The 25,082-nt window shown below is 35.3% G+C and overlaps 2 protein-coding genes across 6 annotated transcripts in view; both read left to right on the top strand.

The window, feature by feature from the left end:
* amph (amphiphysin) overlaps positions 1 to 1,320 on the top strand; it is a 32,051-nt gene extending 30,731 nt beyond the window's left edge. For all 4 annotated transcript variants that reach the window (XM_056267574.1, XM_056267576.1, XM_056267575.1 and 1 more), the window contains one exon: positions 51 to 1,320. In XM_056267574.1, the coding sequence (XP_056123549.1) occupies positions 51 to 155 (105 nt within the window). In that variant the 3' untranslated portion in view covers positions 156 to 1,320. The remainder of the gene's footprint in view (positions 1 to 50) is intronic.
* A 1,499-nt stretch (positions 1,321 to 2,819) lies between these two features.
* Positions 2,820 to 23,745, top strand: LOC130101735 (M1-specific T cell receptor beta chain-like). Of its 2 annotated transcripts, none has more exons than XM_056267581.1 (6): positions 2,820 to 2,915; positions 2,996 to 3,310; positions 21,273 to 21,332; positions 21,462 to 21,776; positions 22,696 to 22,785; positions 23,321 to 23,745. In XM_056267581.1, exons 1-6 carry the CDS (start codon positions 2,873 to 2,875, stop codon positions 23,458 to 23,460), a joined length of 963 nt encoding a protein of 320 aa, XP_056123556.1. In that variant the 5' UTR covers positions 2,820 to 2,872; the 3' UTR covers positions 23,461 to 23,745. The 2 variants fall into 2 exon arrangements, with proteins under 2 accessions (XP_056123556.1, XP_056123555.1); XM_056267580.1 differs by lacking the exons at positions 2,820 to 2,915; positions 2,996 to 3,310; positions 21,273 to 21,332 and adding exons at positions 19,083 to 19,420; positions 19,525 to 19,832; positions 20,707 to 20,743.
* Positions 23,746 to 25,082: the final 1,337 nt, after the last annotated feature.

Here is a 25,082-nt window from a genome sequence, read left to right as displayed (position 1 = left end):
TTGACAGTAATCAGAACCTGATTTGAATGCTCATTTGATTCTCTCTTCAGGATGCTGGTTGGCTCACTGGCATCAGAGAGAGCGACTGGGAACAGCGCGGAAGCTCAGCTAAGAAAGGACTGTTTCCTGAAAACTTTACGCAGCGCCTGGAGTAATTGACCTCAGCGTGTCATGAGAAGGCGTGTGGACATGGACGTTTGCAGACAGAGCCATCCACCGTGAAGTCTGATGTACTGATGACAGCTGTCAATCAGACCAGGCAAAAACCACATAAGAGGAAATAACACAAGCGACTAAACGAAGCAGGCGGAGACACAAATACCTACTCAGAGCATAAAGAAAATAACCAAGCATGACGTGATAGTATGGTCAACCCTTTCTCGCAAAACCAAGATAAAGTCCCTGTTTTTTTTGTTGTTTTTTTTGGTTTGTTTACCTGTGAGCAGCAAGGACTTGATGTGTGCTTTGTTGGAACTCTGGTGACCTCCACATGTAATCCCTGTCTGTTGAAAGAAGAACTAAAGTGAGAGTTTCCCCTCTAAAGACAAAAAAACGTTACCTTATCCTCTCTGCACCAAGTGTATTGTATTGACTTTGTTGCTCTGCAGCGAATTTTATCAGAATTTGTAGTGATATGACCTATTTAACCATTCTAAGTGTTACACAAAACTTAGGTGTTTTCTTTGAGATATTTCTGATATAAATGTGACATTGCATCATCGTTAGTGTTCTCTGTAGTTTCACGGCTGGCCGTGCGCGGCTATGGTGGTGGTATTTGGCATATATTTGATATTGGCATAGTTTATGGCCGAGACTTTCAGTGTTTATGCCAAATTAATCAAAGTCCTCTTGATGAATATGGATATGTGTTGAGTTTACAGCATGAAAAATGTTGTGAGAAGAAATCTGAAATATTGCACCTAGCTCATACAGCTTGGCAAAACACAACATGTAGCTCCCTATAATTACAGATATTATGTGTATTATATTCTTCTCAATGACATAAATGCAGAACTTAACCTTGAATGGACGTGGAAACATTAATTTGTGAATGATGTTTTATGTTTGGAGAAATTGTATTTATTCAGCTCTATATTTTTTAAGCCAATGATGAGTGGGAAAGTTTGGGGTGGGAAATCAAAAAAAAAATATGCAATATATGTGATTGGTTGATAGAGTAATCACTGTCTTTGTTTGGTTCTTAAAAAAAAAACAGCATCACTCTTGTGTTCGTATTGTTAGCCTCACTGTAGAGCATTTCTGTGATGTACATATCTGTGCTAATTTAACTGTAAAGTGAATAAAGAATAGTTCATATGAGTTTTGGTTCATCTTCACGAATGGAAACAACATCAGTATAAATGTAATGTTTAGCTAATATCACTAATATATCAAATATCACTGGTCATTGTAGTAGAGCATTTAAAAGCACTGTTAATAGTGCAGTTTAGTAGTAAAATTTTTTATTTAGTTTGTAATGGCAACCATATAACGCAAGGGGGAGACATTTGTCTTTCCCGTGAACTGTTGCGTTAGCAGTGTAGGCTATATATACAAATTAAATTTTTTTTAATGTTTGAAAGTCTCCTCTGCTCACCAAGGCTGCATTTTTTGCACTTTAAAATTTCAGAAAAAAAATGCAATATTATGAAATATCATTGCAATTTAAAATAATTGTTTTCTATTTTAATACATTTAAAAATGTGATTATTCCTGTGATGGCAAAGCTGAATTTTCAGCATCATTACTCCATTCTTCAGTGTCACATGATCCTTCAGAAATCATTATAATATGCTGATTTGGTGCTCAAGAAACATTTATCATTATTATTATTAATATCAGTTGAAAACAGTTTTCGCTGCTTAACATTTTTGTGGAAACAATGATAACATTCAAACATTTGTGGTAAGATTAAAAAAAAGAGAGAAATTAATCATTTTATTCATCAAGGATGCATTAAATTGTTCAAAAGTAACAGTGAAGACATTTAAAGATTTTTATTTAATAAATGCCTTAATAAATCAATTTAATAAATGCTGTTCATTGAACTTTCTATTTATCAAAGATTCCTGATAAAAGTACCACTGTTTCCACAAAAATAATTAGCAACTGATTCAACATTGATAATAATAAGAAATGTTTCTTGAGCAGCAAATCAGCATATTAAAATTATTTCTGAAGGATCATGTGACACTGAAGACTGGAGTATGGTACTGAAAATTCAGCAGCAGTTATTTTAATTTGTAATAATATTTGAAATATGACTGTTTTTACTGTGTTTTTTATTAAATAAATGCAGACATGGTGAGCATAAGAGACTTCTTTAAAAAACATTTAAAAAATTGTTTGCGTGTATTATTATTATTTATTTTTTACAGGGAGTATTTTATAAAATAACTAAAATGGTTCTAAATGCTAAAACAGACACTGTTTATGAAGAAAAACAAAACATTTGCACACTTTCTGGATGACTATACTGAATCGTCTAGTTAATACTGGCCTGCTGTACATAACAACTGGCCGTCAGTTTTATCAATATGTTCCATATTGTTTTATTTATTTATTCAGCTCTCTTGTTTTTCCACACAGTTATATCAACCTTACTATAAAAGTTTAATTAATTAAAATAACCTTAAGCATTGATTCTCATAATCTAAAAACAAATCTAATATCTTACAGAAATGTGGGGTTAATTTAATGTAACTTGAAAATCAGTTAGTGTAAAAGGCTCACGTTAAATTTCTTTTAAAATGGTTTCTAAGGTAACTCCATTTCAGGAAATGACATCACCACCCTATTTTTGAAACTCATACAAAAGATGTGAAACCCTGAAAGACGGCATTACACAGGTATATTTTTCACCAGATTAAGGATGTTTTTATACATTTATATTGTCCTGCTCTTAAAGATGCCAGGTAAGTGACATTTATAATAATAAAGCAATACAAAATTAAAAACTGATTTAAATGTATTGAATTTGGTTTTGTCGAAACAGCATTTCTAGGAATAAGTTTGGTTCCAGGTCCAAAGGCTTTGGTTAAGGCAATGGGCAAAACAGTGTATCTGCCCTGCAAAGCGACCGGTCTGAGCTCTTCAGATTACATCCATTGGTATCAAATAAAAGACGGTCTAGCCCCGTCAAGAGTCCTCTATATCAGTAAAGATGGTGCCGTCACTCGTGATACCAACAATCCCCAAGCAAACGACTTCACGGTGGACAAAACAAAGCTTTATGATCTAAAACTGAGTGACACTAAGATGAGTCACGCTGCCGTTTACTTCTGTGCCCACTGGGACTCAAGCAACCACAGTGAGAACATTTACTCACATACTGTACATGAACTATACTGGTAATATATGAATCAAATATTTATATACTTGTCATTTTCTGTTTAAGTTCTTAATTTGAATTAAGCTTTATAGGATGACTGGATGATGGTATTTGGATCTGTTCGGATCTGAACTTTATTGCCCTGCTGTTCATTGATATTTTATGTATGTATGTATGAAGTTATTTTACACACTGTATTATTATGATTTTGGAATATGTCAGGTGTATCTCATATTTGTTATACATTGTGAAGATATAAATAAGTATTTATCATTGTCACATAAGTAGAATTATTATACACGTTACAATTATTTTTCGTATTTATGGTCATTTACATGTTTGTAATTTTCAGTTGCTCAAAATATCACTTGTCCTCAATTCAGCAGTGTGCCGACTTAACGTTCTTTTCACATGCATTTCAAATCATTTCTGTATCAAATCATTTCAAAAAAGGCACTGCAGAAGTTACAGAAGCTGACAGACATAACAAATATACTGGATTAACCAAACTTGAACAAATGCATGAATATAGTAAAGGCTATAATATAAAATAGATTTAACCATTTATTTTAAGAATAAAAGAGTGACTAATTTTTTCTTTCTCTCAAATGTATCTCTGGGACCAATTTGTAATAGCACTTTTTAAACTACATTGTGAATTTCACAACCAATATATTCCAAATTATAACCTCCTGGGAACCAGGGGGAAAAAAGTTTTTTAAATTTGGTATTTTTTCATGTCATTACATTGTTTAGAGCAGTGGTCTCAAACTCGCGGCCCGCAGGGTGATATTTTGTGGCCCCCTACTTGACATTAAAGTTTAATGTTAGTGCGGCCCGTCGTTGCGTGTGCCGCTTTTTAAAAATATATATATATTTTTGACAAAATATATTTTAATCATGTTATGCTATGTCCACTACAAAAAACAAAGAACATGAAATGACATGTAGCTATATGCAAAACCAATGGGATTTTTTTTCATTCACCAATTAATTTTTAGGTTTCATATTTTGTATAAAGATGGTTCTCAACTATGTTATGAAAGATTTATAGAAATGAATTGATATACCATTTTACTTTATGCAATATGTGTGTGTAAAATGACCATAGTCCCATTCAATACAATGTATCTAATTTGCATATGAACGTGTTCTTGGGCCAACATGTAATGAAAACAATTTAATAATGGTAGTAATATTTGGCAACGTTTTCAAAATAATATCTAATATTTCATATATAATTTCTTTCATTTGCGGTGTCTCCCAAAAAACAACATTTAAGTCCTGGGCCGGTTGCATAAAATGATCAAACTAGGTTTACAAGTTAGTCATCTAATTTTTTTCTTTAAGTCTGCCATAATTTTTTTAAGTCAGTTACATGAAATTGGTCTAATTTGAGTCGGAAGTGTAAGAGTGATTAGCCCTAACTAACTAGTTGGTCAGTCTAGTTCTTGGCAGATATATGTTTATGGAACTGGCCGCTGGTGTCCACAGAGGTCATGTATGAAATCAATGCACTGTACTGTAAGAGATAGTCATATATTTTGATTAGAAACCCCATAATATTTTCCTGAGATGTTGATTTATGACAAACAATTTGAAAAGTAGTCTGATTTAAATTATAATTATTATCATATTTCTATAACAGTGCTAAATGTGCTCACTAAATGAATTTCAGTCATTCTTAAAGACCAAGGAGAAGTAAGTTGTCATGGTGAAACATCCAAACATTTGGCATCTCTGAAAACCCCTGCATTTGCTCATACATGACATCCAAACTGTGACATGTATGCTGTCAAAGAAATTCACTAAAATATAATGTCCACTACAGAGGACAAATGTCTATTCCTGGGTCCCATAGTGTCATCATCATAGTGTCATTACAGAATATTTTAAAACATCTTGCCTGCCAACACAGCAAACCTGGGAAACATTTTCAGCTGTTCACCATCTATTTAAATCCATGCAAGCCACTATATCAAAACAGAGTACCACTGAGGACGAGCCGCTCATCCGCTCTGGAGGAAGTTTTAATAAACCAGGGTTAAATTACATTAAATTGTTAAATGCTGCCTCACCCATGAGTGGTTTAGCTTGTGTAAGAAACCTTCTTGTGATAGTGATGACGATGAGATATTCATAAAGAGGAAACCACAAGGCCATTATCATTACCTTCTGATTGGCAGATGTAGTTCATAATTCTTCAAACTCCTGGATGACAGATGTAGACATGGCAGTGTCTGGAATGATAACATTTGGGTTGTTAATAGTCTTAATAGGTGAGATTTTAGTATTCTATAATTATTAACATTTATCAGTTAGCCTATGATTATTCAGTGATTTTCTATTTTTAAAAAGGTTTTATTTTATTTCCATCAGTAGGCTAATATTTTGAGGTTCGTCTCGCACAGGCTTAATTTGACAACTATCTTAAAACATTTCAACAATAATTTAAACAAAACACTACTTTTGTTTGTAGGCTACATGCCTTTATGATAGGTAAATATGTCATAAAGTCATAAATAATGACAACAATACTAACGTTTTATCGATGTAATGTGCAATAGGCCTACGGATTATAACAGAAAACGCTCGCTTCTTCGCAGAGCTTTTATTTTACTGCGTTCTGACTAACTCGTCGTTGATTAAACGTTTAAAACGCCATTGAAGCCTATACACAATTACAAAGTGCTTTAATTAGAATTTCAGATACACTCAACGCATTTTAATTTTCTCTTGTGGTTTTATTTAGATTGTTTAAATGGACAAAATAGTCCTATGCACCCTGATCCTGTGCTCATTAAGGTAAAGGGTAGATCTGCTATAATCACATGCAATGTGGATTCATCGACGCTTCAGTCCAACGTTCTCCACTGGTACAGAGTTCAACCAGGAGGAGCTTTCCAGCGATTAATATATTTCGAAGCAGGATCGAAAAAACCTACAATCGATCCGGATGCCCCCCGTAAATGTGCTGGATCGGTGAGAGATAAGCAAGTGTCACTAACTGTCCCCAAAGTGCAGCTCGACGATGCAGGATCATATTACTGCGCGCTCTGGACTGGAGATAATAACACAGTGCTGACTGTAATAGGAAATCATTACAAAAACCTGCTTTCATAATCAATGCGGTTTTATTTGGAACAACAGTAGCAGCAAGGGGGAGACATTCAGAATATTTTAATTGTGACGTTGCTTTTTGTCAATATTAGGCTGCATTAAAAAACACATTTAAATGTTCAAAAAGTGTCTCTGAACCCTAAAAACTACTGTAGCCATACCATGCAGACTGTTAACACTATGCTACAATAAAACGGTTTCTTCAACTAGGCTAGTCATCTTTATAGCCTACCCCATTGGTTAATTTCTATAAAATGAAAATCATTTTCTTTTTGTTATATGAATAAGGTAACATTTTAAAATTACTTGCAAACGTTTTATCATGTCTCGATTTTTACTTTTCTAATGTAGCCTACGCCTATAGATTTGTCTTAAACTCTGATCTCAATCTTAATTTAATTTAAAACATTTCACATGTAAGTTTAATATCATTTAAGTTTAATATAACGCTGGGGATTATAAAAATCTTAGTTAAACAATCATTTGACCATTTGATGTGTGAAATTCGTTTTTAAATACTTTAAATACATTTTTAATATCTATAGATTCAAAATATTAAATACATTTTTAATATCTAGATTCAAAATACTACTGTCCCACAGCTTTGGCATCACTTCCTCCACAATCAAACATTTTGCCTATAATAAGGTTCTATCAAAAATGAATGGCTCGGATACAAATGAGACAAGAGTATCAATGAAAAGCATGTTTGAAAAGAAATATGAGACATGGTGTGTGAAGAACATAAATAAATGGTAAAGCACTTGATTGAACAATATTTTTTATTCCAATCAAGTTCCAAACCATTAGTTTTATTAAAAGGCTAATAGGCCTACAATTAATCTTAGCGAGACAAATGGGTCAGCCATTTTAATCAAGATTTTTTAAATAAATAAAAATCATCTCAGAATACTGACCAATACATAATTTTAAATGTTATGGAAATAATGCTGGAAGAAAGAATGAATGATTTTCAGAAAACATGACAGGAGGAGGCCTTTCCTTATAACACCCTGTTTGTCCAATCCAGTTAAGCATATTGTTTAAAAAAGTAAATGATTGTTTGAGCCTAAAAACCTTCCATCAAATGAGAAAACATCGCACACCGCTAATATTAAAAATGTGTACATTATTTTAAAGTGTATGGTTTGAAAAATAATGTGTAGAAAGTGTGAAAATAGGTAATTGAAGTTACTCAGTTTAGATCAACTAAAGGGCCTTAATTTTAAAATGTGATGACTGAAACACGATGACTGAAATGAAATAGGAAAGAAATGTTATGTGCTGAAAACAATCAGGAAATGACATCAGCAAACTGCTTCTGAATGGCACAAGGCTGGGTACAACACTAAAAAAAGAGCATTACTCTCCAAACGTCTTTTTCAACTAGATGAATGATGTTTGCATACATTTATATTGTCCTTCTCTCAGAGATCCCAGGTAGGTGCCATTTAAAATTAAGCCTTTCATAAAAAATAAATAAAAAAGTATGACATTTGTTTTGTTCAATTGAAGCAACTGTTCTGGGAGTGACTTTGGAACAAGCTCAACCAACATTGGTCAAAGCAGTGGGCAAAACTTCATATCTCCCCTGCAAAGTGACCGATTTACAATCTTGGAATTACATCCATTGGTACCAAAAGAGAGAGGGTGAAGCCCCATCAAGACTACTCTATATCAATGCAGGCGGTAGCTTTATTCATGATACCAACAATCCCCAAGCAAATGACTTCACTGTGGACAGAACACAGCTCTATAATCTAAAACTGAGCAACACAAAGCCGATTCATGCTGCAGTTTACTACTGCGCCTATTGGGACACAAGCAACCACAGTGAGAACATTTACTCACATACTGTACATGAACTCATGGATATTATCATTATAGTATTCATTAGATTTGACACGTTTGAATAGAAATAGGAGCTAATTTTTCATATGTATATGAACCCAAATTTCCCCTCCACTATTATAAGTCCCTGAAGTTCAATGCAACCGGTGTGATTTATTTTTCTTTCCTCAAGCCCTTTCAAATATTCTCCTATATTTGTAATATTTATACAGTTGTTTGTTTGACATGCAGGTCTTCAACAGTGGATGGTGCTATTGAGCTGCAAAAGAGGATTTTTTTAGCTTTAAGACTCTGTGAAAGTTACTAAATTACTTCTAATAAATTGCATGTTACTAAATTACTTCTGATAAATTGAAGAGAATCCCGATGAGATATCGAATTTATCAGTCAAGTGAGGTAGAAATGTATCAGCTTTTGAAATATTTTATTCTGATTACTGTACAACAAATCACACCACATATTGTTAGAGCTCCACCTCAGGAAATGACGTCACTGAACAATTTTCTGCATGGATTCGTTGCAAAATAGTGTAAAGCATAACCAAATGAACGATGATCATAAACTTGTGCACTGTTGTTCTCATAATGATCCATGGTAAGTAAACTTTAAAAGGGGGTTACATAGGTAATTGGTAAAATAAAATAGGTTAATATGATAAAACATAAATATGAAAACTTATTTTATTTTATTATACTTTTATTTCATCGCAGGTGTGGAAGGTTTGAGTTTAAATCAAAAGGTTTTGGTGAAGCTAAAGGGTAAAACTGTGACCTTCAGATGTGAGGTAACCGGCTTGCACTCTAGTAATTTTGTCCACTGGTACCACAAGAAAGATGGTGAAACGTTTAAAAGACTACTCTACATCAGCGAGTCTGGGATTGCTACAAGTGAAGCAAAAGACTTTGTTTCTGAAAAAATTGGAAATTCATATGGCATAAAACTCAAAGAAACAAAGGAGGAACATGCTGGCATGTATTACTGTGCATGCTGGGATGGCAGCCACAGTGAGAGAAAGCTTTGACATCCTTGACATAAACCATGAGAAACTGTTATTCCACAACATGAACAATGTCAAAATCTAACAGTTACAAACCACTTTTATTACATTAAATCATCTGACAGATACTGTCTGAGGAGAACCACAAAACAGATCGGTTTGGTGTAGCAAATATGCTTGCAGATAAAAACAACAGCACAGAGGATGATAGTTATTTAATGTAGTGGAATCACCACGTGCTGGCCTTCTCAGTGTTACAATAGTAAGAGATGCAGTACAAACTCACTGAACGTCAACACATTAAACACAATAACATATGGGCCACTGATACGCAGTAATGTCAGCAGTGCAGTCAGTATTTTTTGAAGACTTTGCTTGTTTTATTGCTTTGATTGGGTTTTAAGGAAAAAGACAAAGAGATATATGGAAATAAATGAACAAAAAAATTCCCCTAAGACTGAGGTGTATAGTGCCTTCTAGACTATCAATAGGCAGAAATGCTTGGTGGCGTTTTTAATGTCCCTTTTTGTCGCAAATTTACTTTAGGATATGAACATAATGCAAGTTCAAGGACTTTAACCACACATTGAAATATAGCTACTACAACTACTACTTCCTGCTGTTTCTTTTGGTGCTGAGGCAATCCAAACAATATAAAGTTAACTGCAGACTTTAGGCTGCTCCTAACATTCACTCAGAAAAACATTGCAAAAATGGTACCTTTAGTGGTACAACAGCTCATCTCTGGGGCAGTACCCTTAAAATGACATTTTTGTACATCTTATCAACCCCTAAAAGGCTATAGTAGTACCTTAAGGTACATACTGCTACAGGTACTGATATGCACCTTTTAGAGGTAAAAAAAAGGTACAAAGATGTCCTTTTTAAGGCAAGCCCTGCTGCCCCAGAGATTTCAAAAGTGGTGGAAATTAGGAAATCCATCAATGAAATGCCCAAATCCTTGGACAGGAACAAACTTTCTCTTGGGTTAAGCTCAGTATGGGGCATTTCACATCTGTAACCCAGATTAGCTAGCATGAGGGCTGGAAACTCAGTCGCATTGCAACTTCCTGTTTGTTGCTCAATGTTTCACAGATTAAAGACAGAATCAGTCTCAACAGAAACAGTCTCTGCTGTTAATTCTCTTTTGACGCTTTCCCTTTTCCTCCTTATTCAGTTCATATGCAAAGGTGAGTCTTTTATTATTTCACAATATAATTTATTCTGCATTGTAAAACTAGTTTTTTTAAAGAAAAAGTTAAATAAATAAATTAAAAAAAACATTATGATAATATCGTTTGATTTGTGAGTCGTTGCTTTTTACAGTGGGAGCCGGTGAGCTGCAACAGAAAATCTCACTGACCAAAGCAGAGGAAAAGTTAGCCATTATAGACTGTCACTTCACTTCAGACTGCTGGAACTACATCCACTGGTATCAGCAGAAAGAAAGAGAACCCTTGAAGAGGATCCTGTATGCTGACATAAATGATGGATCCACAAAAAATGATGCAGGTTTTGAGTCCATAAAATCAGAAAAGAAAACATCAAATCATTTTGCTTTGAAAATCACCAAGCTGAAAAAAGAGCATCCAGCAACTGTGCTTGCTGGATCTCAGGCAGCACAGTGAGTATAAAACTGAAGCCCTGCACAAAAAAAAAAAACAAAAAAAAAAAACAAAGTTTATATAAAACCTATCATGACAATCAAAGAATTTGCTTCTAAATAAGAACGCTCCAATTACTAACATAACCTCGGTTCCCTGAGATAACGGGAACGAGCATTGCGTGAAACACGCTTTGGGGATAACTCCGTTTTCTCAGAATACTGAAGCCTGATTTGTTCACGTTTGTGCACTGCATGAACCTATGGCATTTCATGAACGGGCAGAGCCGACTGCAGCTGTATAGCACAGCAGGGTACAGGTATGCTCGTTCACGTTATCTCAGGAAACCGAGGTTACGTTAGTAACCGGAGCGTTCCCTTTCGAAACGGTCTCTCACATTACGTGAAACACGCTTTGGGGAATGATATACCATAGCGCCGCGCTATAAGCATAGAGCAGAAGCTGTCCTATGAGCTCAGTCCTAGGGCGCTACCACGAGGTCCCTAGGCAACATAACTTAGTGAGGCTCAGGATACGGGGCTGGAGCCTCAGCAAACACAGTCCGGAACACTTTTTAGGGGTGTAGGACAATCAAGCGGACAAGATCTGTGCCTGGAGGGCAGGGACGTCCAGGTTTTAAAACCTAGTGAAGGTAGACGGCTAAGACCAGCCAGCCCCCGCTCAAAAATCTCCAATGGAGACACTGCTGGACCAAGCCCAGGAGGAGGCCATTCCCCTAGTGGAGTGGGGCCTCACTCCAATGGGGCATTCAAAGCCCACTGAAGCTTAAGTCAGGGCTATAGCATCAACTATGCAGCGGGATAATCTTGACGAAACTGGCTAGAACGCTCCACATAAGTTCTGAGGGTAAGCCACCCCATCGAACGCGAATCTCAAGAAAGGTCTGTGATGAGGGGCTATCTGGACATGAAAGTAAGCATCTTTCAGATCCACCGATAAGAACCAGTCCCCTGGGCAAATTTGCATGAGGATCTGCTTCAAAGTCAACATTCTGAATGGCCGCTTCATTAATGCGCAATTCAGGAGCCTGAGGTCGAGGATGGGCCTGAGTCCACCATCTTACTTGGTGGGACCGCCTAGGCGGCACCCTTCACCAGCAGACACTGCACTTTGGAGTGAAGAACATTAGCATCGTTGTCCTGAACCAAAGTTTGAACCACACCCCTGAAACGGGGAGGCCTGCTAGCGAATTGAAGCGAGTAGCCTCTTTTTATAGTCTGCATAACCCAGCCTGACACGCTCGGGATGACTTCCCACGCATGAAGTCGGGCGGCAAGGGGACTGAGTTTTTTCGGGCAGCAGTTCGCTGCATGGGGGCAAGGAACTGATGGCCACAGAAGAACTTGCCTGCTTCAGTAGGAAGTGGCGCATAGCCTGCGACACCTTCCATGCTGCTGTGAAAAGCTCAGCAAAGCCACGCAGAACCGAATATAGGCCAAAGGGAAAGACGGGAGTCAAGCATAGACAGTATAAGAAGTGGACAGAGCCATCTCATTGGAACTCAGTTGAGACAGTTGAAGCCCATTTTTAGCGATTTTTGAGCACTTCCGTTCCTGACGCGCAGACTCAAACCGACTCAAACTAAGCTTGATGACGTGAGCAACCTGTCTGACAGACGTTACTCTTCTAGTAGCTGTGCGTGAAAATTGCCAACGTTAATCTTGCAGAGACGGGGAACTTGAGCAAAGAGTTCTTTGGCGTGAGTGAGCAGGAGTAAGTATTCCGTTGCTTTTATGGACTCATTATCTATGGGCTTCTCCCTTGACGGGACGTCCCCCCAATTGCCTGCGAGCTTCTCCTCCTGTCTGTACGGTAATTTCTGTACAGCGCGACAGAGAGTCGAGTGGTTATGACGCAATCGTTAGCCTATTTTTACAAAATCTGTTTCCACAGGGCCATAATGTGACATAGAAGGTAATGGAGCCCTTTATACATTGTCGTGTTTCTTTAGAAATAAATAATGGACAAATGGAGTCTTTAAACGCCTCAGATGTAAAGTTATTCGCTGTCAAAGTGACGCCAAAATGAATGGGAGTCAATGGAAATGCTAACGCAAGTGAAGTTCTGCTACAACATGGCGGCACCCGGCCGGCTTCAACTTCCGGTCGATGGATTACCCCCTTGGAGTCAAGGAGGGCTGTCTTGTCGGCGTCCTTGATCTCCAAAAATTAACCATAGGTGCATGGCGCTTTGACTACTAAACAGGTCATCATACAGGCCATCAAATAAATTTGGTTGTATTTAGCAGTGTGCCAACGTTATATTCTTTTCACATTCAATTATTTATTATATTTTTTCACATTCAAATAATTTCTGTATCAAATTTGAAAGGCACTAAGTTACAGAAGCTGCCAGACATAACAAATATACTGGATTAACCAACAGTCTTGAACAAATGCATGAATATAATATAGTACTGGATAATATAAAATACATTTAACCATTTCTTTTACAAATAAAAGCACAAAAAAGAGTGACTCTTTTTTTTCTCAATTGTATCTCTGTGACCAATTTGCAATAGCACTTTTTAAACTACATTGTGCATTTCACAACCCATTCCGAATTATATCATAGTGTCAGTGTTAATGTTTTTTAAACTAAATTGTAGCCTACTCAAAGCATCTTGCCAACACAGCCAACCTGGGAAACATTTTCAGCTGTTCACCATCTATTTAAATCCATACAAGCCACCTTAAACAGAGTACCACTGAGGACGAGCCGCTCATCTGCTCTGGGGCAAGTTTTAATAAACCAGGGTTAAATTACATGTGTTAAATGCTGCCTCACCCATGAGTGGTTTAGCTTGTGTGTGATAGTGATGACGATGAGATATTCATAAAGAGGAAACAACAAGGCCATTATCATTACCTTCTGATTGGCAGATGTAGTTCATAATTCTTCAAACTCCTGGATGACAGATGTAGACATGGCAGTGTCTGGAATGATAACATTTGGGTTGTTAGTCTTAATAGGTGAGATTTCAGTATTCTGGTATAATTAGCCTATTAACATTTCTCAGTTAAGATTATTCAGTGATTTTCAACTTTTAAAAAGGAATTTTCGTACAGTAATTTTAGGTACTGTGCCTAAAATAGGCTACTTAGGTCTATTCCCAAATTTTATTCCCAAACCTTTAATTAGGATATTAGATAGGCTACCTAATTGTTGTGTTTACACACTTAGCACATTTTAATTGTTTCTCTTATGGTTTTAGATTGTTTAAATGGACAAAATAGTCCTATGCACCCTGATCCTGTGCTCATTAGGGTAAATGGTAGAGTTGCTAGAATCACATGCAATGTGGATTCATCGACGCTTCAGTCCAACGCTATCCACTGGTACAGAGTTCAACCAGGAGGAGCTTTCCAGCGATTAATATATTTCGAAGCAGGATCGACAACAGCCAAAATCGATCCGGCGGTGATCGGCAGTGGATATGCTGGATCGGTGAGAGATCAGCAACAGCAAGTGTCACTAACTGTCTCCAAAGTGCAGCTCGACGATGCAGGATCATATTACTGCGCGCTCTGGACTGGAGATAATAACACAGTGCTGACTGTAAGAGGAAATCGTTACAAAAACCTGCTTTACAAAAACAGTAGCAGCAAGGGGGAGACATTCAGAATATTTTAATTGGGACTTTGCTTTTTGTTGTCAATATTACATTAAAAACAACTGTAAATGTTCAAAAAGTGTCTCTGAACCCTAAAAACTACTGTAGCCATACCGTGCAGACCATTAACACTATGCTACAATAAAACGGTTTCTTCAACTAGGCTAGTCATCTTTATAGGGCTTTATATATTGGTTAATTTTTAATTACAATGAAAATCATTTTCTTTTTGTTATATGAATAAGGTAACATTTAAAATTTACTTTCAAACGTTTTATCATGTCTTGATTTTTACTTTTCTAAAATGTAGCCTAGGCCTATAGATTTTATTTTTATTTTACATTTGTCTTAAACTCTGATCTCAATCTTAATTTATGAACATTTCACATTTACATTTATTATAGCACTAGGGATTATAACAATCTTAGTTAAACAATCTAAGATTGTTTAACAATTGTTTAACAAAGATTGTAAAGAGTGTGAAAATAGGTAATTGAAGTTACTCAAGTTTAGATCAACTAAACGGCCTTAATTTTAAAATGTGATGACTGAAACATGATGACTGAAATGAAATAGGAAAGAAATGTTATGTGCTGAAAACAATCAGGAAATGACATCAGCAAACTGCTTCTGAATGGCACAAGGCTGGGTACAACACTAAAAAAAGAGCATTACTCTCCAAACGTCTTTTTCAACTAGATGAATGATGTTTGCATACATTTATATTGTCCTTCTCTCAGAGATCCCAGGTAGGTGCCATTTAAAATTAAGCCTTTCATTAAAAAAAAAAAGTATGACATTTGTTTTGTTCAATTGAAGCAACTGTTCTGGGAGTGACTTTGGAACAAGCTCAACCAACATTGGTCAAAGCAGTGGGCAAAACTTCATATCTCCCCTGCAAAGTGACCGATTTACAATCTTGGAATTACATCCATTGGTACCAAAAGAGAGAGGGTGAAGCCCCATCAAGACTACTCTATATCAATGCAGGCGGTAGCTTTATTCATGATACCAACAATCCCCAAGCAAATGACTTCACTGTGGACAGAACACAGCTCTATAATCTAAAACTGAGCAACACAAAGCCGATTCATGCTGCAGTTTACTACTGCGCCTATTGGGACACAAGCAACCACAGTGAGAACATTTACTCACATACTGTACATGAACTCATGGATATTATCATTATAGTATTCATTAGATTTGACACGTTTGAAATTTGAATAGAAATAGGAGCTAATTTTTCATATGAACCCAAATTTCACCTCCACTATTATAAGTCCCTGAAGTTCAATGCAACCGGTGTGATTTATTTTTCTTTCCTCAAGCCCTTTCAAATATTCTCCTATATTTGTAATATTTATACAGTTGTTTGTTTGACATGCAGGTCTTCAACAGTGGATGGTGCTATTGAGCTGCAAAAGAGGATTTTTTTTGCTTTAAGACTCTGTAATAAATTGCATGTTACTAAATTACTTCTGATAAATTGAAGAGAATCCCGATGAGATATCGAATTTATCAGTCAAGTGAGGTAGAAATGTATCAGCTTTTGAAATATTTCATTCTGATTACTGTACAACAAATCACACCACATATTGTTAGAGCTCCACCTCAGGAAATGACGTCACTGAACAATTTTCTGCATGGATTCGTTGCAAAATAGTGTAAAGCATAACCAAATGAACGATGATCATAAACTTGTGCACTGTTGTTCTCATAATGATCCATGGTAAGTAAACTTTAAAAGGGGGTTACATAGGTAATTGGTAAAATAAAATAGGTTAATATGATAAAACATAAATATGAAAACTTATTTTATTTTATTATACTTTTATTTCATCGCAGGTGTGGAAGGTTTGAGTTTAAATCAAAATCAAAAGGTTTTGGTGAAGCTAAAGGGTAAAACTGTGACCTTTAGATGTGAGGTAACCGGCTTGGGCTCTAGTAATTTTGTCCACTGGTACCACAAGAAAGATGGTGAAACGTTTAAAAGACTACTCTACATCAGCGAGTCTGGGATTGCTACAAGTGAAGCAAAAGACTTTGTCTCTGAAAAAATTGGAAATTCATATGGCATAAAGCTCAAAGAAACAAAGGAGGAACATGCTGGCATGTATTACTGTGCATGCTGGGATGGCAGCCACAGTGAGAGAAAGCTTTGACATCCTTGACATAAACCATGAGAAACTGTTATTCCACAACATGAACAATGTCAAAATCTAACAGTTACAAACCACTTTTATTACATTAAATCATCTGACAGATACTGTCTGAGGAGAACCACAAAATAGAGAGGTTTGGTATAGCAAATATGCTTGCTGATAAAAACAACAGCACAAAGGATGATAGTTATTTAATGTAGTGGAATCACCTCGTGCTGGCCTTCTCAGTGTTACAATAGTAAGAGATGCAGTACAACAACTTCTAATATTGCAATCTATTGCAAAGGGAATTCATGAACAGAATGCAATTCAATGCAGAGTTTTAACACATTAAACACAATAACATATGGGCCACTGATAAGCAGTAATGTCAGCAGTGCAATCAGTATGTTTAATATGTTTCAGTATGTAGGCTTTGATTATTTTATTGCTTTGATTGGGTTTTAAGGAAAAGACAAAGAAGTATGGAAATAAATTAGAATAATAATAAACGGAGCAATTCCAATAGGGTCCTCTCACCATCGGTGCTCGGGCCCTAATTATTTCCCCCCTACGAGGTGTAGTGCCTTCTAGACTATCAACAGGCAGAAATGTTCATTGTGTCCGTGTCGCAAATTTACTTTAGGATATGAACATAATGCAAGTCCAAGGACTTTAACCACACATTGAAATATAGCTACTACAACTACTACTTCATGCTGTTTCTTTTGGTGCTGAGGCAATACAAACAATATTGGATGTCATGTTAATTGAAGACTAATAGGCTGCTCCTAACATTCACTCTCATAAAAAAATTTGCAAACATTTTACTTTAAAGGGTACAACAGCTTGTCACTGGGGCAGTACTTTTAAAAGGACAACTTTGTAGGTTCATAGTAGTACCTTATGGTACGTATTGCTACTCTAAAGTACTAATATGCACCTTTAGGGGTAAAAAAATGTACAAAGATGTCCTTTAATGGTACTACCCAAGTGACCCCTAAAGGTACAAAAAAAAACATTTATTATTCTGAGAGTGCTCAAAAGTGGTGGAAATGAGGAAGTCCATCAATGAAATGCTGAAATCCTTGAAAAGGAACAAACTTTCTCTTCGGTTAAGCTCAGTATGGGGCATTTCATATCTGTAACCCAGATTAGCTATTAGCATCGCAACTTCCTGTTTGTTGCTCAATTCCTATGTTTCACAGAGTAAAGACAGAATCAGACTGTCTCTGCTACTATGAATGCTCTTTTGATGCTTCCCTTTTTCCTGCCTTTTCAGTTCATATGCAGAGGCAAGTATTTTATTATTTGGCAATATAATTGATTGTTTTTAAAGAAAAAATGTTACATAATAATAATAATAACCATTATGATACATCTAACCAACTAGTCTATAGGTAGTTTGATTTGTGAGTCGTTGCTTTTTACAGTGGGAGCCGGTGAGCTGCAACAGAAAATCTCACTGACCAAAGCAGAGGAAAAGTTAGCCATTATAGACTGTCACTTCACTTCAGACTGCTGGAACTACATCCACTGGTATCAGCAGAAAGAAGGAGAACCCTTCAAGAGGATCCTGTATGCTGACATAAATGATGGATCCGCAAAAAATGATGCAGGTTTTGAGTCCATAAAATCAGAAAAGAAAACATCAAATCATTTTGCTTTGAAAATCACCAAGCTGAAAAAAGAGCATTCAGCGATGTATTACTGTGCTTGCTGGATCTTAGGAAGCACAGTACACATAAATACTAAAGTATTGTACAAAAACTCTGCAAGGTTTCCTGTCATGATCAGAGACCACAAACCTTTCTCTTAATGTTAAATGAACATAACACCAAGGTCATGGGTTTAATTCCCAAGGAATTCATCAACTAATAAAACGTATGTCTTGAATGCAATTTAAGTTGTGTCTGCCAAATGCATAAATGGAAATGTTTATATTATTTGTGCAACGTGTTTCATTTTGTTTATTTCCTTAGCAGAAATAAAGCAAACAGATTCAGTTAACTTGTTCTTGAACGAGGGGCTCTGAGTTGTCACATCTGTACAATGAACCTCAATACAAACTCATTAGCATGAGGACAGGAAACTCAACAGCACTGCAGCCTCCCATTTGCTACTAAAATGCAGTTGGTATCAAAATGTTAGTGCTATTAGACTAAGAACAATGTATTATGTGCAAATGATTACATAAAAAAAAGGTTAGAGAAATTGGGTTCTGCTTCTGATGCCGTTCTGTTCAGAAAAGGTTTCTGGTGTGGTGCTGGGCCAGCTGGATGTCTCCCACTAAAATATTGTGGGAAAACAAGACTGCAGATGTGCATACAAACCTCCTTCTCAAACGACTGGTGAACTTACAGGAAATGATTAACAGTTGTCTGGGCATTGAAAATATACATACCCTGCTGGTGATGTGATAATACTTTGCATATATTACCAATCAGCATATTGTAGAGAAAAGTAATAGATTTGTGGACAACATGTTATGTATATGCTAATTGTATTATATTAGTGTATACTGAAGCACAGAGTTGAAACTGTATAATCTGTTACATCTGAATCATGAACCACAAAACAAACTCAGATTAGCATGAGGGGCCGGAAACTTAATATAATAAACCTCCCATATGATCTCTCCTCATGACAGATTTAAGACAGAAGCTCTCCAGACACTCCCTGCCATCATGAGTCTTCAAATACAGCTATGCCTTTTGTTTCTCATTCAACATTTATGTAGAGGTAAGGTTTTTTTTATTATTATTTGCAATCATACCATAATTGTGTTATGTTATCACAAAAAGCAAACATGATAACCCTCATTAACTTCTTTTTTTTTTTTTTAGTTGATGCAAATGTGAAGTTGCAACAGAAAATCTCATCGACCAAATCTAAGGACAAGACAGTCGTTATTGACTGTCATTTTCCTTCAGACTGCATAAGCTACATTCACTGGTATCAACTAAAAGAGGGACAAACCTTAAAAAGAATACTGTATTCATCTATAGCAGATGGAACCACATACAATGATGTTGGTTTTGAATCGTTTAAAGTAGATAAGAAACAAGAAAATCTGGCTCTGAAAATACCTGAACTAAAAAAAGAGCATTCAGCAATGTATTACTGTGCTTGCTGGGTCTCAGGCCGCACAGCAGTTATAAATACTGAAACCCTGTACAAAAACTCATCATCAGGGTTCCTGATTTAATCTAAAACCACAAGCCACATAGGCTAGGCTATAAAAACAATGCAACAAACAATGCATTTCTTTCAGCCCAAATAAATTTAATTCACTGCAATGGATCGGCACTAGAGAAAATAGGGAGAAGGTTTAATGTTATGAATGAAATATAGACTTATGAAGGACAAATATGCTGTTGAACAGTAAGAAACAGCAGCTTTAGGATTCAAGGAATCAACAAGATGCTCAGATAAGTGTTTACCGGACTGTCGCGTGTAGGCCTATTTATTTTTACATGATTCATTAGTGTTACATTTTTACTCAAAGTTTAGTTAGTGGGTGCCCTGTACAATAACCGCGTTTTCACTGTCTGTCCAAAAGCTTTTTTTTTCTTTTTTTCTCAATGCCACAAGAACAGAGGTATCACATATTAAACAATATTACATTAACTGCAAGGAAAAAAATAAAATTAAATAAAAAAATTTTTTTTACATAAAATCCAGTGTTTTCGCCAAAAGCTTGTTTCAAGTTGTTTAGCGTGAGTGAGTGACGACAGATTTGCAGGACTTGTAAATAAACTATTGCAGCCCCTCTACTGGAAAGAGTGTGACATGACACTGTACAGAACACATGCTGGATCTGTTCACTACAGAAGTAGCCTAAATGAAGTGTTTTAGCACTTCAGTGATCAAAATCAAGATTAATATAGCTTTTTTTTTTACTTTCTTGGTTAATATTTAAAAAGTCTTCAGGGATATTCTAAAACAATGTACACGAGGTAACTGCAGATTCTCTTCTGCACAAACTGCATCTTTTTGTTTAGGAATAAATGACTGTGGGAGACAAGAAAGTCTTCGGTTCGGGTACAAGACTATATGTGACAGGTAAGACAAAAATCACATAATTGAGGTCTGCTAAACTTATTTTAAGCATTTTAAAGTTTGTTGCAAAATTATTTCTGTAATTCAGCTGGCAACAGAGAGTTTCACTTCCATCTTGGGCTTGTTTACATAAAACAGGAGAATTTTGTTAAAGGGTTAACCCAAAAAATGAAAATTCTGTCATCATTCTAAACCTGTATGACTTTCTTTCTTTGGAACACTTTCTGAAAAATATGTCAGTTTTTTCCCCCATACAGTTGAAGTAAAAGGGTTTCAATGTAGTTTTGTACCCCACTGGGTTTACTATTGTATGGACAAAAACTGTCAAAAAAAATTCTTCAAAATATATTTTGTTTTGTGTTCTATAGAAGATTAAATTCATAGAGGTTTGGAATGGCATGCGGGTGACATAATTTTCATGTTTGTGTGAACTAACCCTTTAAAATAGTGTAGACCATCAGAAAGAATGAACAAGTTGTCAATTTTACCACACATTAGAAGGTTTTGTATTATTCAGAAGTATTTGTAATAGACTTAATCTGGGTGGGCTGGATCAAAAGATTTGGAACTGGAACCCGGCTGATAGTAACTGGTAGGAAACTGTCAAATTCATAAAATGTTGTTATTTCCAAGAGCAAACTTTCTCCAGTCACCCTCTTTGCTCATATTCTCATTTGCTTATTGATCACTGAAGTCATGTTCAACATGTATTTCTCTTAAGACCCAGGGAAAGACAATGTCAAGTCACCAACTCTAACAGCATACCTACCAACAAAAAAACAAAGTGGCAAACAGACAAGGCTATGCCAGGCCACTGACATGTTTCCAGACTTGGTGAAATTCACCTGGAAAAAGAAGAGCAAGACTGGAGAGTGGACGGATGTATCGGAGGACAATGTTGTGGAGCAGAGGAATGAAAATCCAGTCATCGTGACAAGTATATTGATAGATCAAAACACGGCTGAAGACGACCTCTATCAATGCACTCTTGCCCATGAAGGAAGCAAGGCACCCGAAAGTAAAATACTGGATAACGGTAATTTGAAGAAACTCAGATTCACAACATTCATATGTGTTAGATTTCTTGGAAAGAAAGTTTAATACAATTGATAGAGTAGCAGATACGTAGACTTTGATTATAAACTATTATAATTGTTCTTTGTTATAGGAAAACATTATTAAAGCCTTAATTACATCAAATAATTAAAAAAGAGTTAATTAGAATTAAAAGTACATAATTTGTATTAATTAATTATATATATATATATATATTATATATATATATATATATATCAAGAGGATCCCCCACATTTTATCAATTTTTTTGTCTCTGGAAAATAGTGATCTATGACATTGCATGTTGAATTCTGTTGTGTCTATTTGTTAATGGGGGATTAGTGGACACATCACATTCAATTCAATTCAATTCACATTTATTTGTATAGCACTTTTCACAATACATATAGTTTTTAAAGCAGCTTTACAGAAAATATGTATCTACATTACAATTTAGAGTGATCTGTTATCAGATGTATCAAAGTAATGTATTTCAGAAGTTTATACATACCAATATCAATGTTTTTGTATTTGTGGAGTAAAAGTTATAGTTTTTATTTTGAAGTAAAACATTTTTTTTTATTAGATGTAGATTTAATACTTATTGTAATTAATGGGGTTATTATTTTATATTTCCAATTAAATGTATATATCAGACATCTTCGCTTTCATTAAAACCTATAGGTTTATTGAATTAAATCATTCAATTTGATTTCACAGTGATTCTATTATTATGACATATCTTCAATTAAAATATGGACAGTTAAAAATGTGAATATTCACATGCCTGTTTATAAGTAATTTTACCTTTCAGATAAATCTCTTTTATTGGGATTCTGATTTGTCTTGTTTTACCCTATACAGTATATTAATAAAATGACTGCATTGTTATATTTCAGTTAACGAAGACCCAGCAGAGAAATCTGATGATGCCATTGAGAACCCAACATGCCCACCCGACAATGAGATCTTAGCAAATCAGATATCAGGTGAATAAATAAAAATGAATATATAAATGGATTTGCAAATTTGGATGGATTTTTTTGTTAATTACTTTTGCATTTCAAAATCCAAGCCAACATTTAAATGAATTCATTGCACATTCGAGTAAAATCATTTGTACGTTTTCTTTTCATTTATAAAGTAATTTAACCAACTGATCTAATTTGATTCTAATCATTCTGATCTATCTCTGAATCTAATCATTTCATTCACAATGTATCCCTCAATGGACCAAAAAGAAGGGAGAAGAAAAAAGTCACATTGTTACATTATGGGTACAATAAATGTGTGATTGACATTAGTTGACATTAAAACCTTGTAGATTGAATTGCAAAACTCCATCTAAAATGAATGGTAGAAGTATACATACACACATATACATTTTACCCTAAGATCTTGAAGCTGATCAAAAACAAAATGTTCAGAAACATGTTATGCATCAACTACATATGTGCAGTATGAAAAAAAATATTAAATGTTTCATCAAATGTATTTCAAATGTGTTTTTTTGTTTTATTGCAGGCTCTTCAGACCAAATACCCAGTCTGTACCTGTTTGTCTATGCGTATGGTGTCATGCTCATGAAGAACGGAGTATATTTTTGTGCTGTCCTTATCTTTCTATTGAAGAGAAAAGTTGGAAAGAAAGAAGAAATCTCTTAGAGATTAAAGGCATAAGATAAACATCAAGCAAACAAAGGTTTATCATATAGAGTACGTTTAGCTAATTTCTAAAGATGCATGTCTGCAACTATATTCTCTCTGATTAAATGTATTGCTTTTAAATGTATTTGTTGTAGATCAGCTTTTATTTTTGCATCTTTGAAATGCAATATTTTGATTTTTAAAAGTGCATAATATACCAACATTTTACATGTTTTGTTTTCCCATCATAATCTGTTTTTGTGGCATTCTCTGAATTTGTTCAATAAAATATGACAAAACTTATTTTTCTTGCTCATAAATGAAAATGTTACATTTATAGTCAAATTAATTCTCTATAAATGCACTTTTTGCATTATGAATAATTTAATAAAAATTGTTTTTAATTTATGCTCGCGGTATTAGAGTAAATAAAATAAAAAACGACTAAAATGAAATTATGCATATAAAAAGTTGATTGCCAAGACATTATTTTAGAAATACTGTATTTATACAAATACCATTAATACAATATGTAGCAGACACATATAAATTTTGGTACATAATTAAATATCAACTTAATTGGAAAATACAGTAAAATAATAATAAAACGTAATACTAATATGTCTGCTAAATGACTACCTAAAAACTAAAGAATAATCTTCTAATCTATTAATACTTTACATGGTTTACTGTTTTAGCTAAATTAATTTAAAAAAAAGAGCATTTCTTGTATCTGTTTTAATGAAGTTTAAAGATCAAAACCTCAGACATGAATTTGAAAACATCACGCTGGTGATTGAAACTGCTGCGGTAGGAAAATGTGGTTGGGTATGTACACACCACTAGCGGAGGCGCTTACTGGAAAGAAAACAAGCAGCAGTTTAACCACAGCATGATTGGCTGATAATTTATTAGCGGCTGCAGGCTGTTCGTCTTGTTAATCTAAGCTGTTATTTGTGGGCGAGGAGGCTGCAGCATCCGTGAGAGCGCAAACTGACTCTCGGCAGGGGTTTCCGCTCCCCTCGCTTTCAGTCTGTAAAAACCGATGCATAGAAACACACACATTTAATAAAAACATTGTTTTAATACACAACGAAAGAAGAATATACAATCTGCCATTATCCTGCATATTTGAGGCTTTGTGATGGAAACATATGGAGATTCTTTATATATTCATAGAAAACCGAAGGTCCCAGACCCGAGGTACAAAAGCCCTTGTTCAGTAAGCATGGCACAAGTCAACAGGGAGTAGATTTATTTTAAGATGATTTTGTTTAGGAATGCTTACTGAAGCTAAAGACAAACACAAAAATGTATTACATATCCATGCATCATTGCAAGTCGTATTTCTTCATTGAAGTGCTTTTCATGCAAAACTTAGCCAGTCCTTTATTTTGCAAGTAAATCGAGTCTCTATCGTCTCTCGGTTCATTCTGAACACAAGAGATTAAACCGGAAAACATGAAATCTTCACACACTAAAGAGTGGCAGCGCAGACCTGAGACTTTTTACTGCTATTCACATTTAGGTCTTCTCCAGTGATGGATGTGAGATCAGAGGCATAGCAATGTGTTAATACACATTTGGAGCTTTACTGCATGAACACGGCAGTCGTTTTGTTACACAGAAGCAGTTGAAGA

Source organism: Rhinichthys klamathensis, unplaced genomic scaffold (genome assembly GCF_029890125.1).
Source record: "Rhinichthys klamathensis goyatoka isolate OS25496 unplaced genomic scaffold, OSU_Roscu_1.1 h1tg000261l_1, whole genome shotgun sequence".
NCBI lineage: Eukaryota > Metazoa > Chordata > Actinopteri > Cypriniformes > Leuciscidae > Rhinichthys > Rhinichthys klamathensis.
Note: the sequence above shows the minus strand (reverse complement) of the source record. Positions and strands in the feature narration are given on the sequence as shown.

Coding starts and splice junctions, on each gene's coding strand:
- LOC130101735 (XM_056267580.1), top strand. CDS start 19,309: ATGATCTCTCCTCATGACAGATTTAAGACAGAAGCTCTCCAGACACTC. Junction 19,833..20,706: donor GGGTCTCAGGCCGCACAGCA/GTTATAAATACT, acceptor GTGGGAGACAAG/AAAGTCTTCGGTTCGGGTAC. Junction 21,777..22,695: donor AAGTAAAATACTGGATAACG/GTAATTTGAAGA, acceptor GTTATATTTCAG/TTAACGAAGACCCAGCAGAG.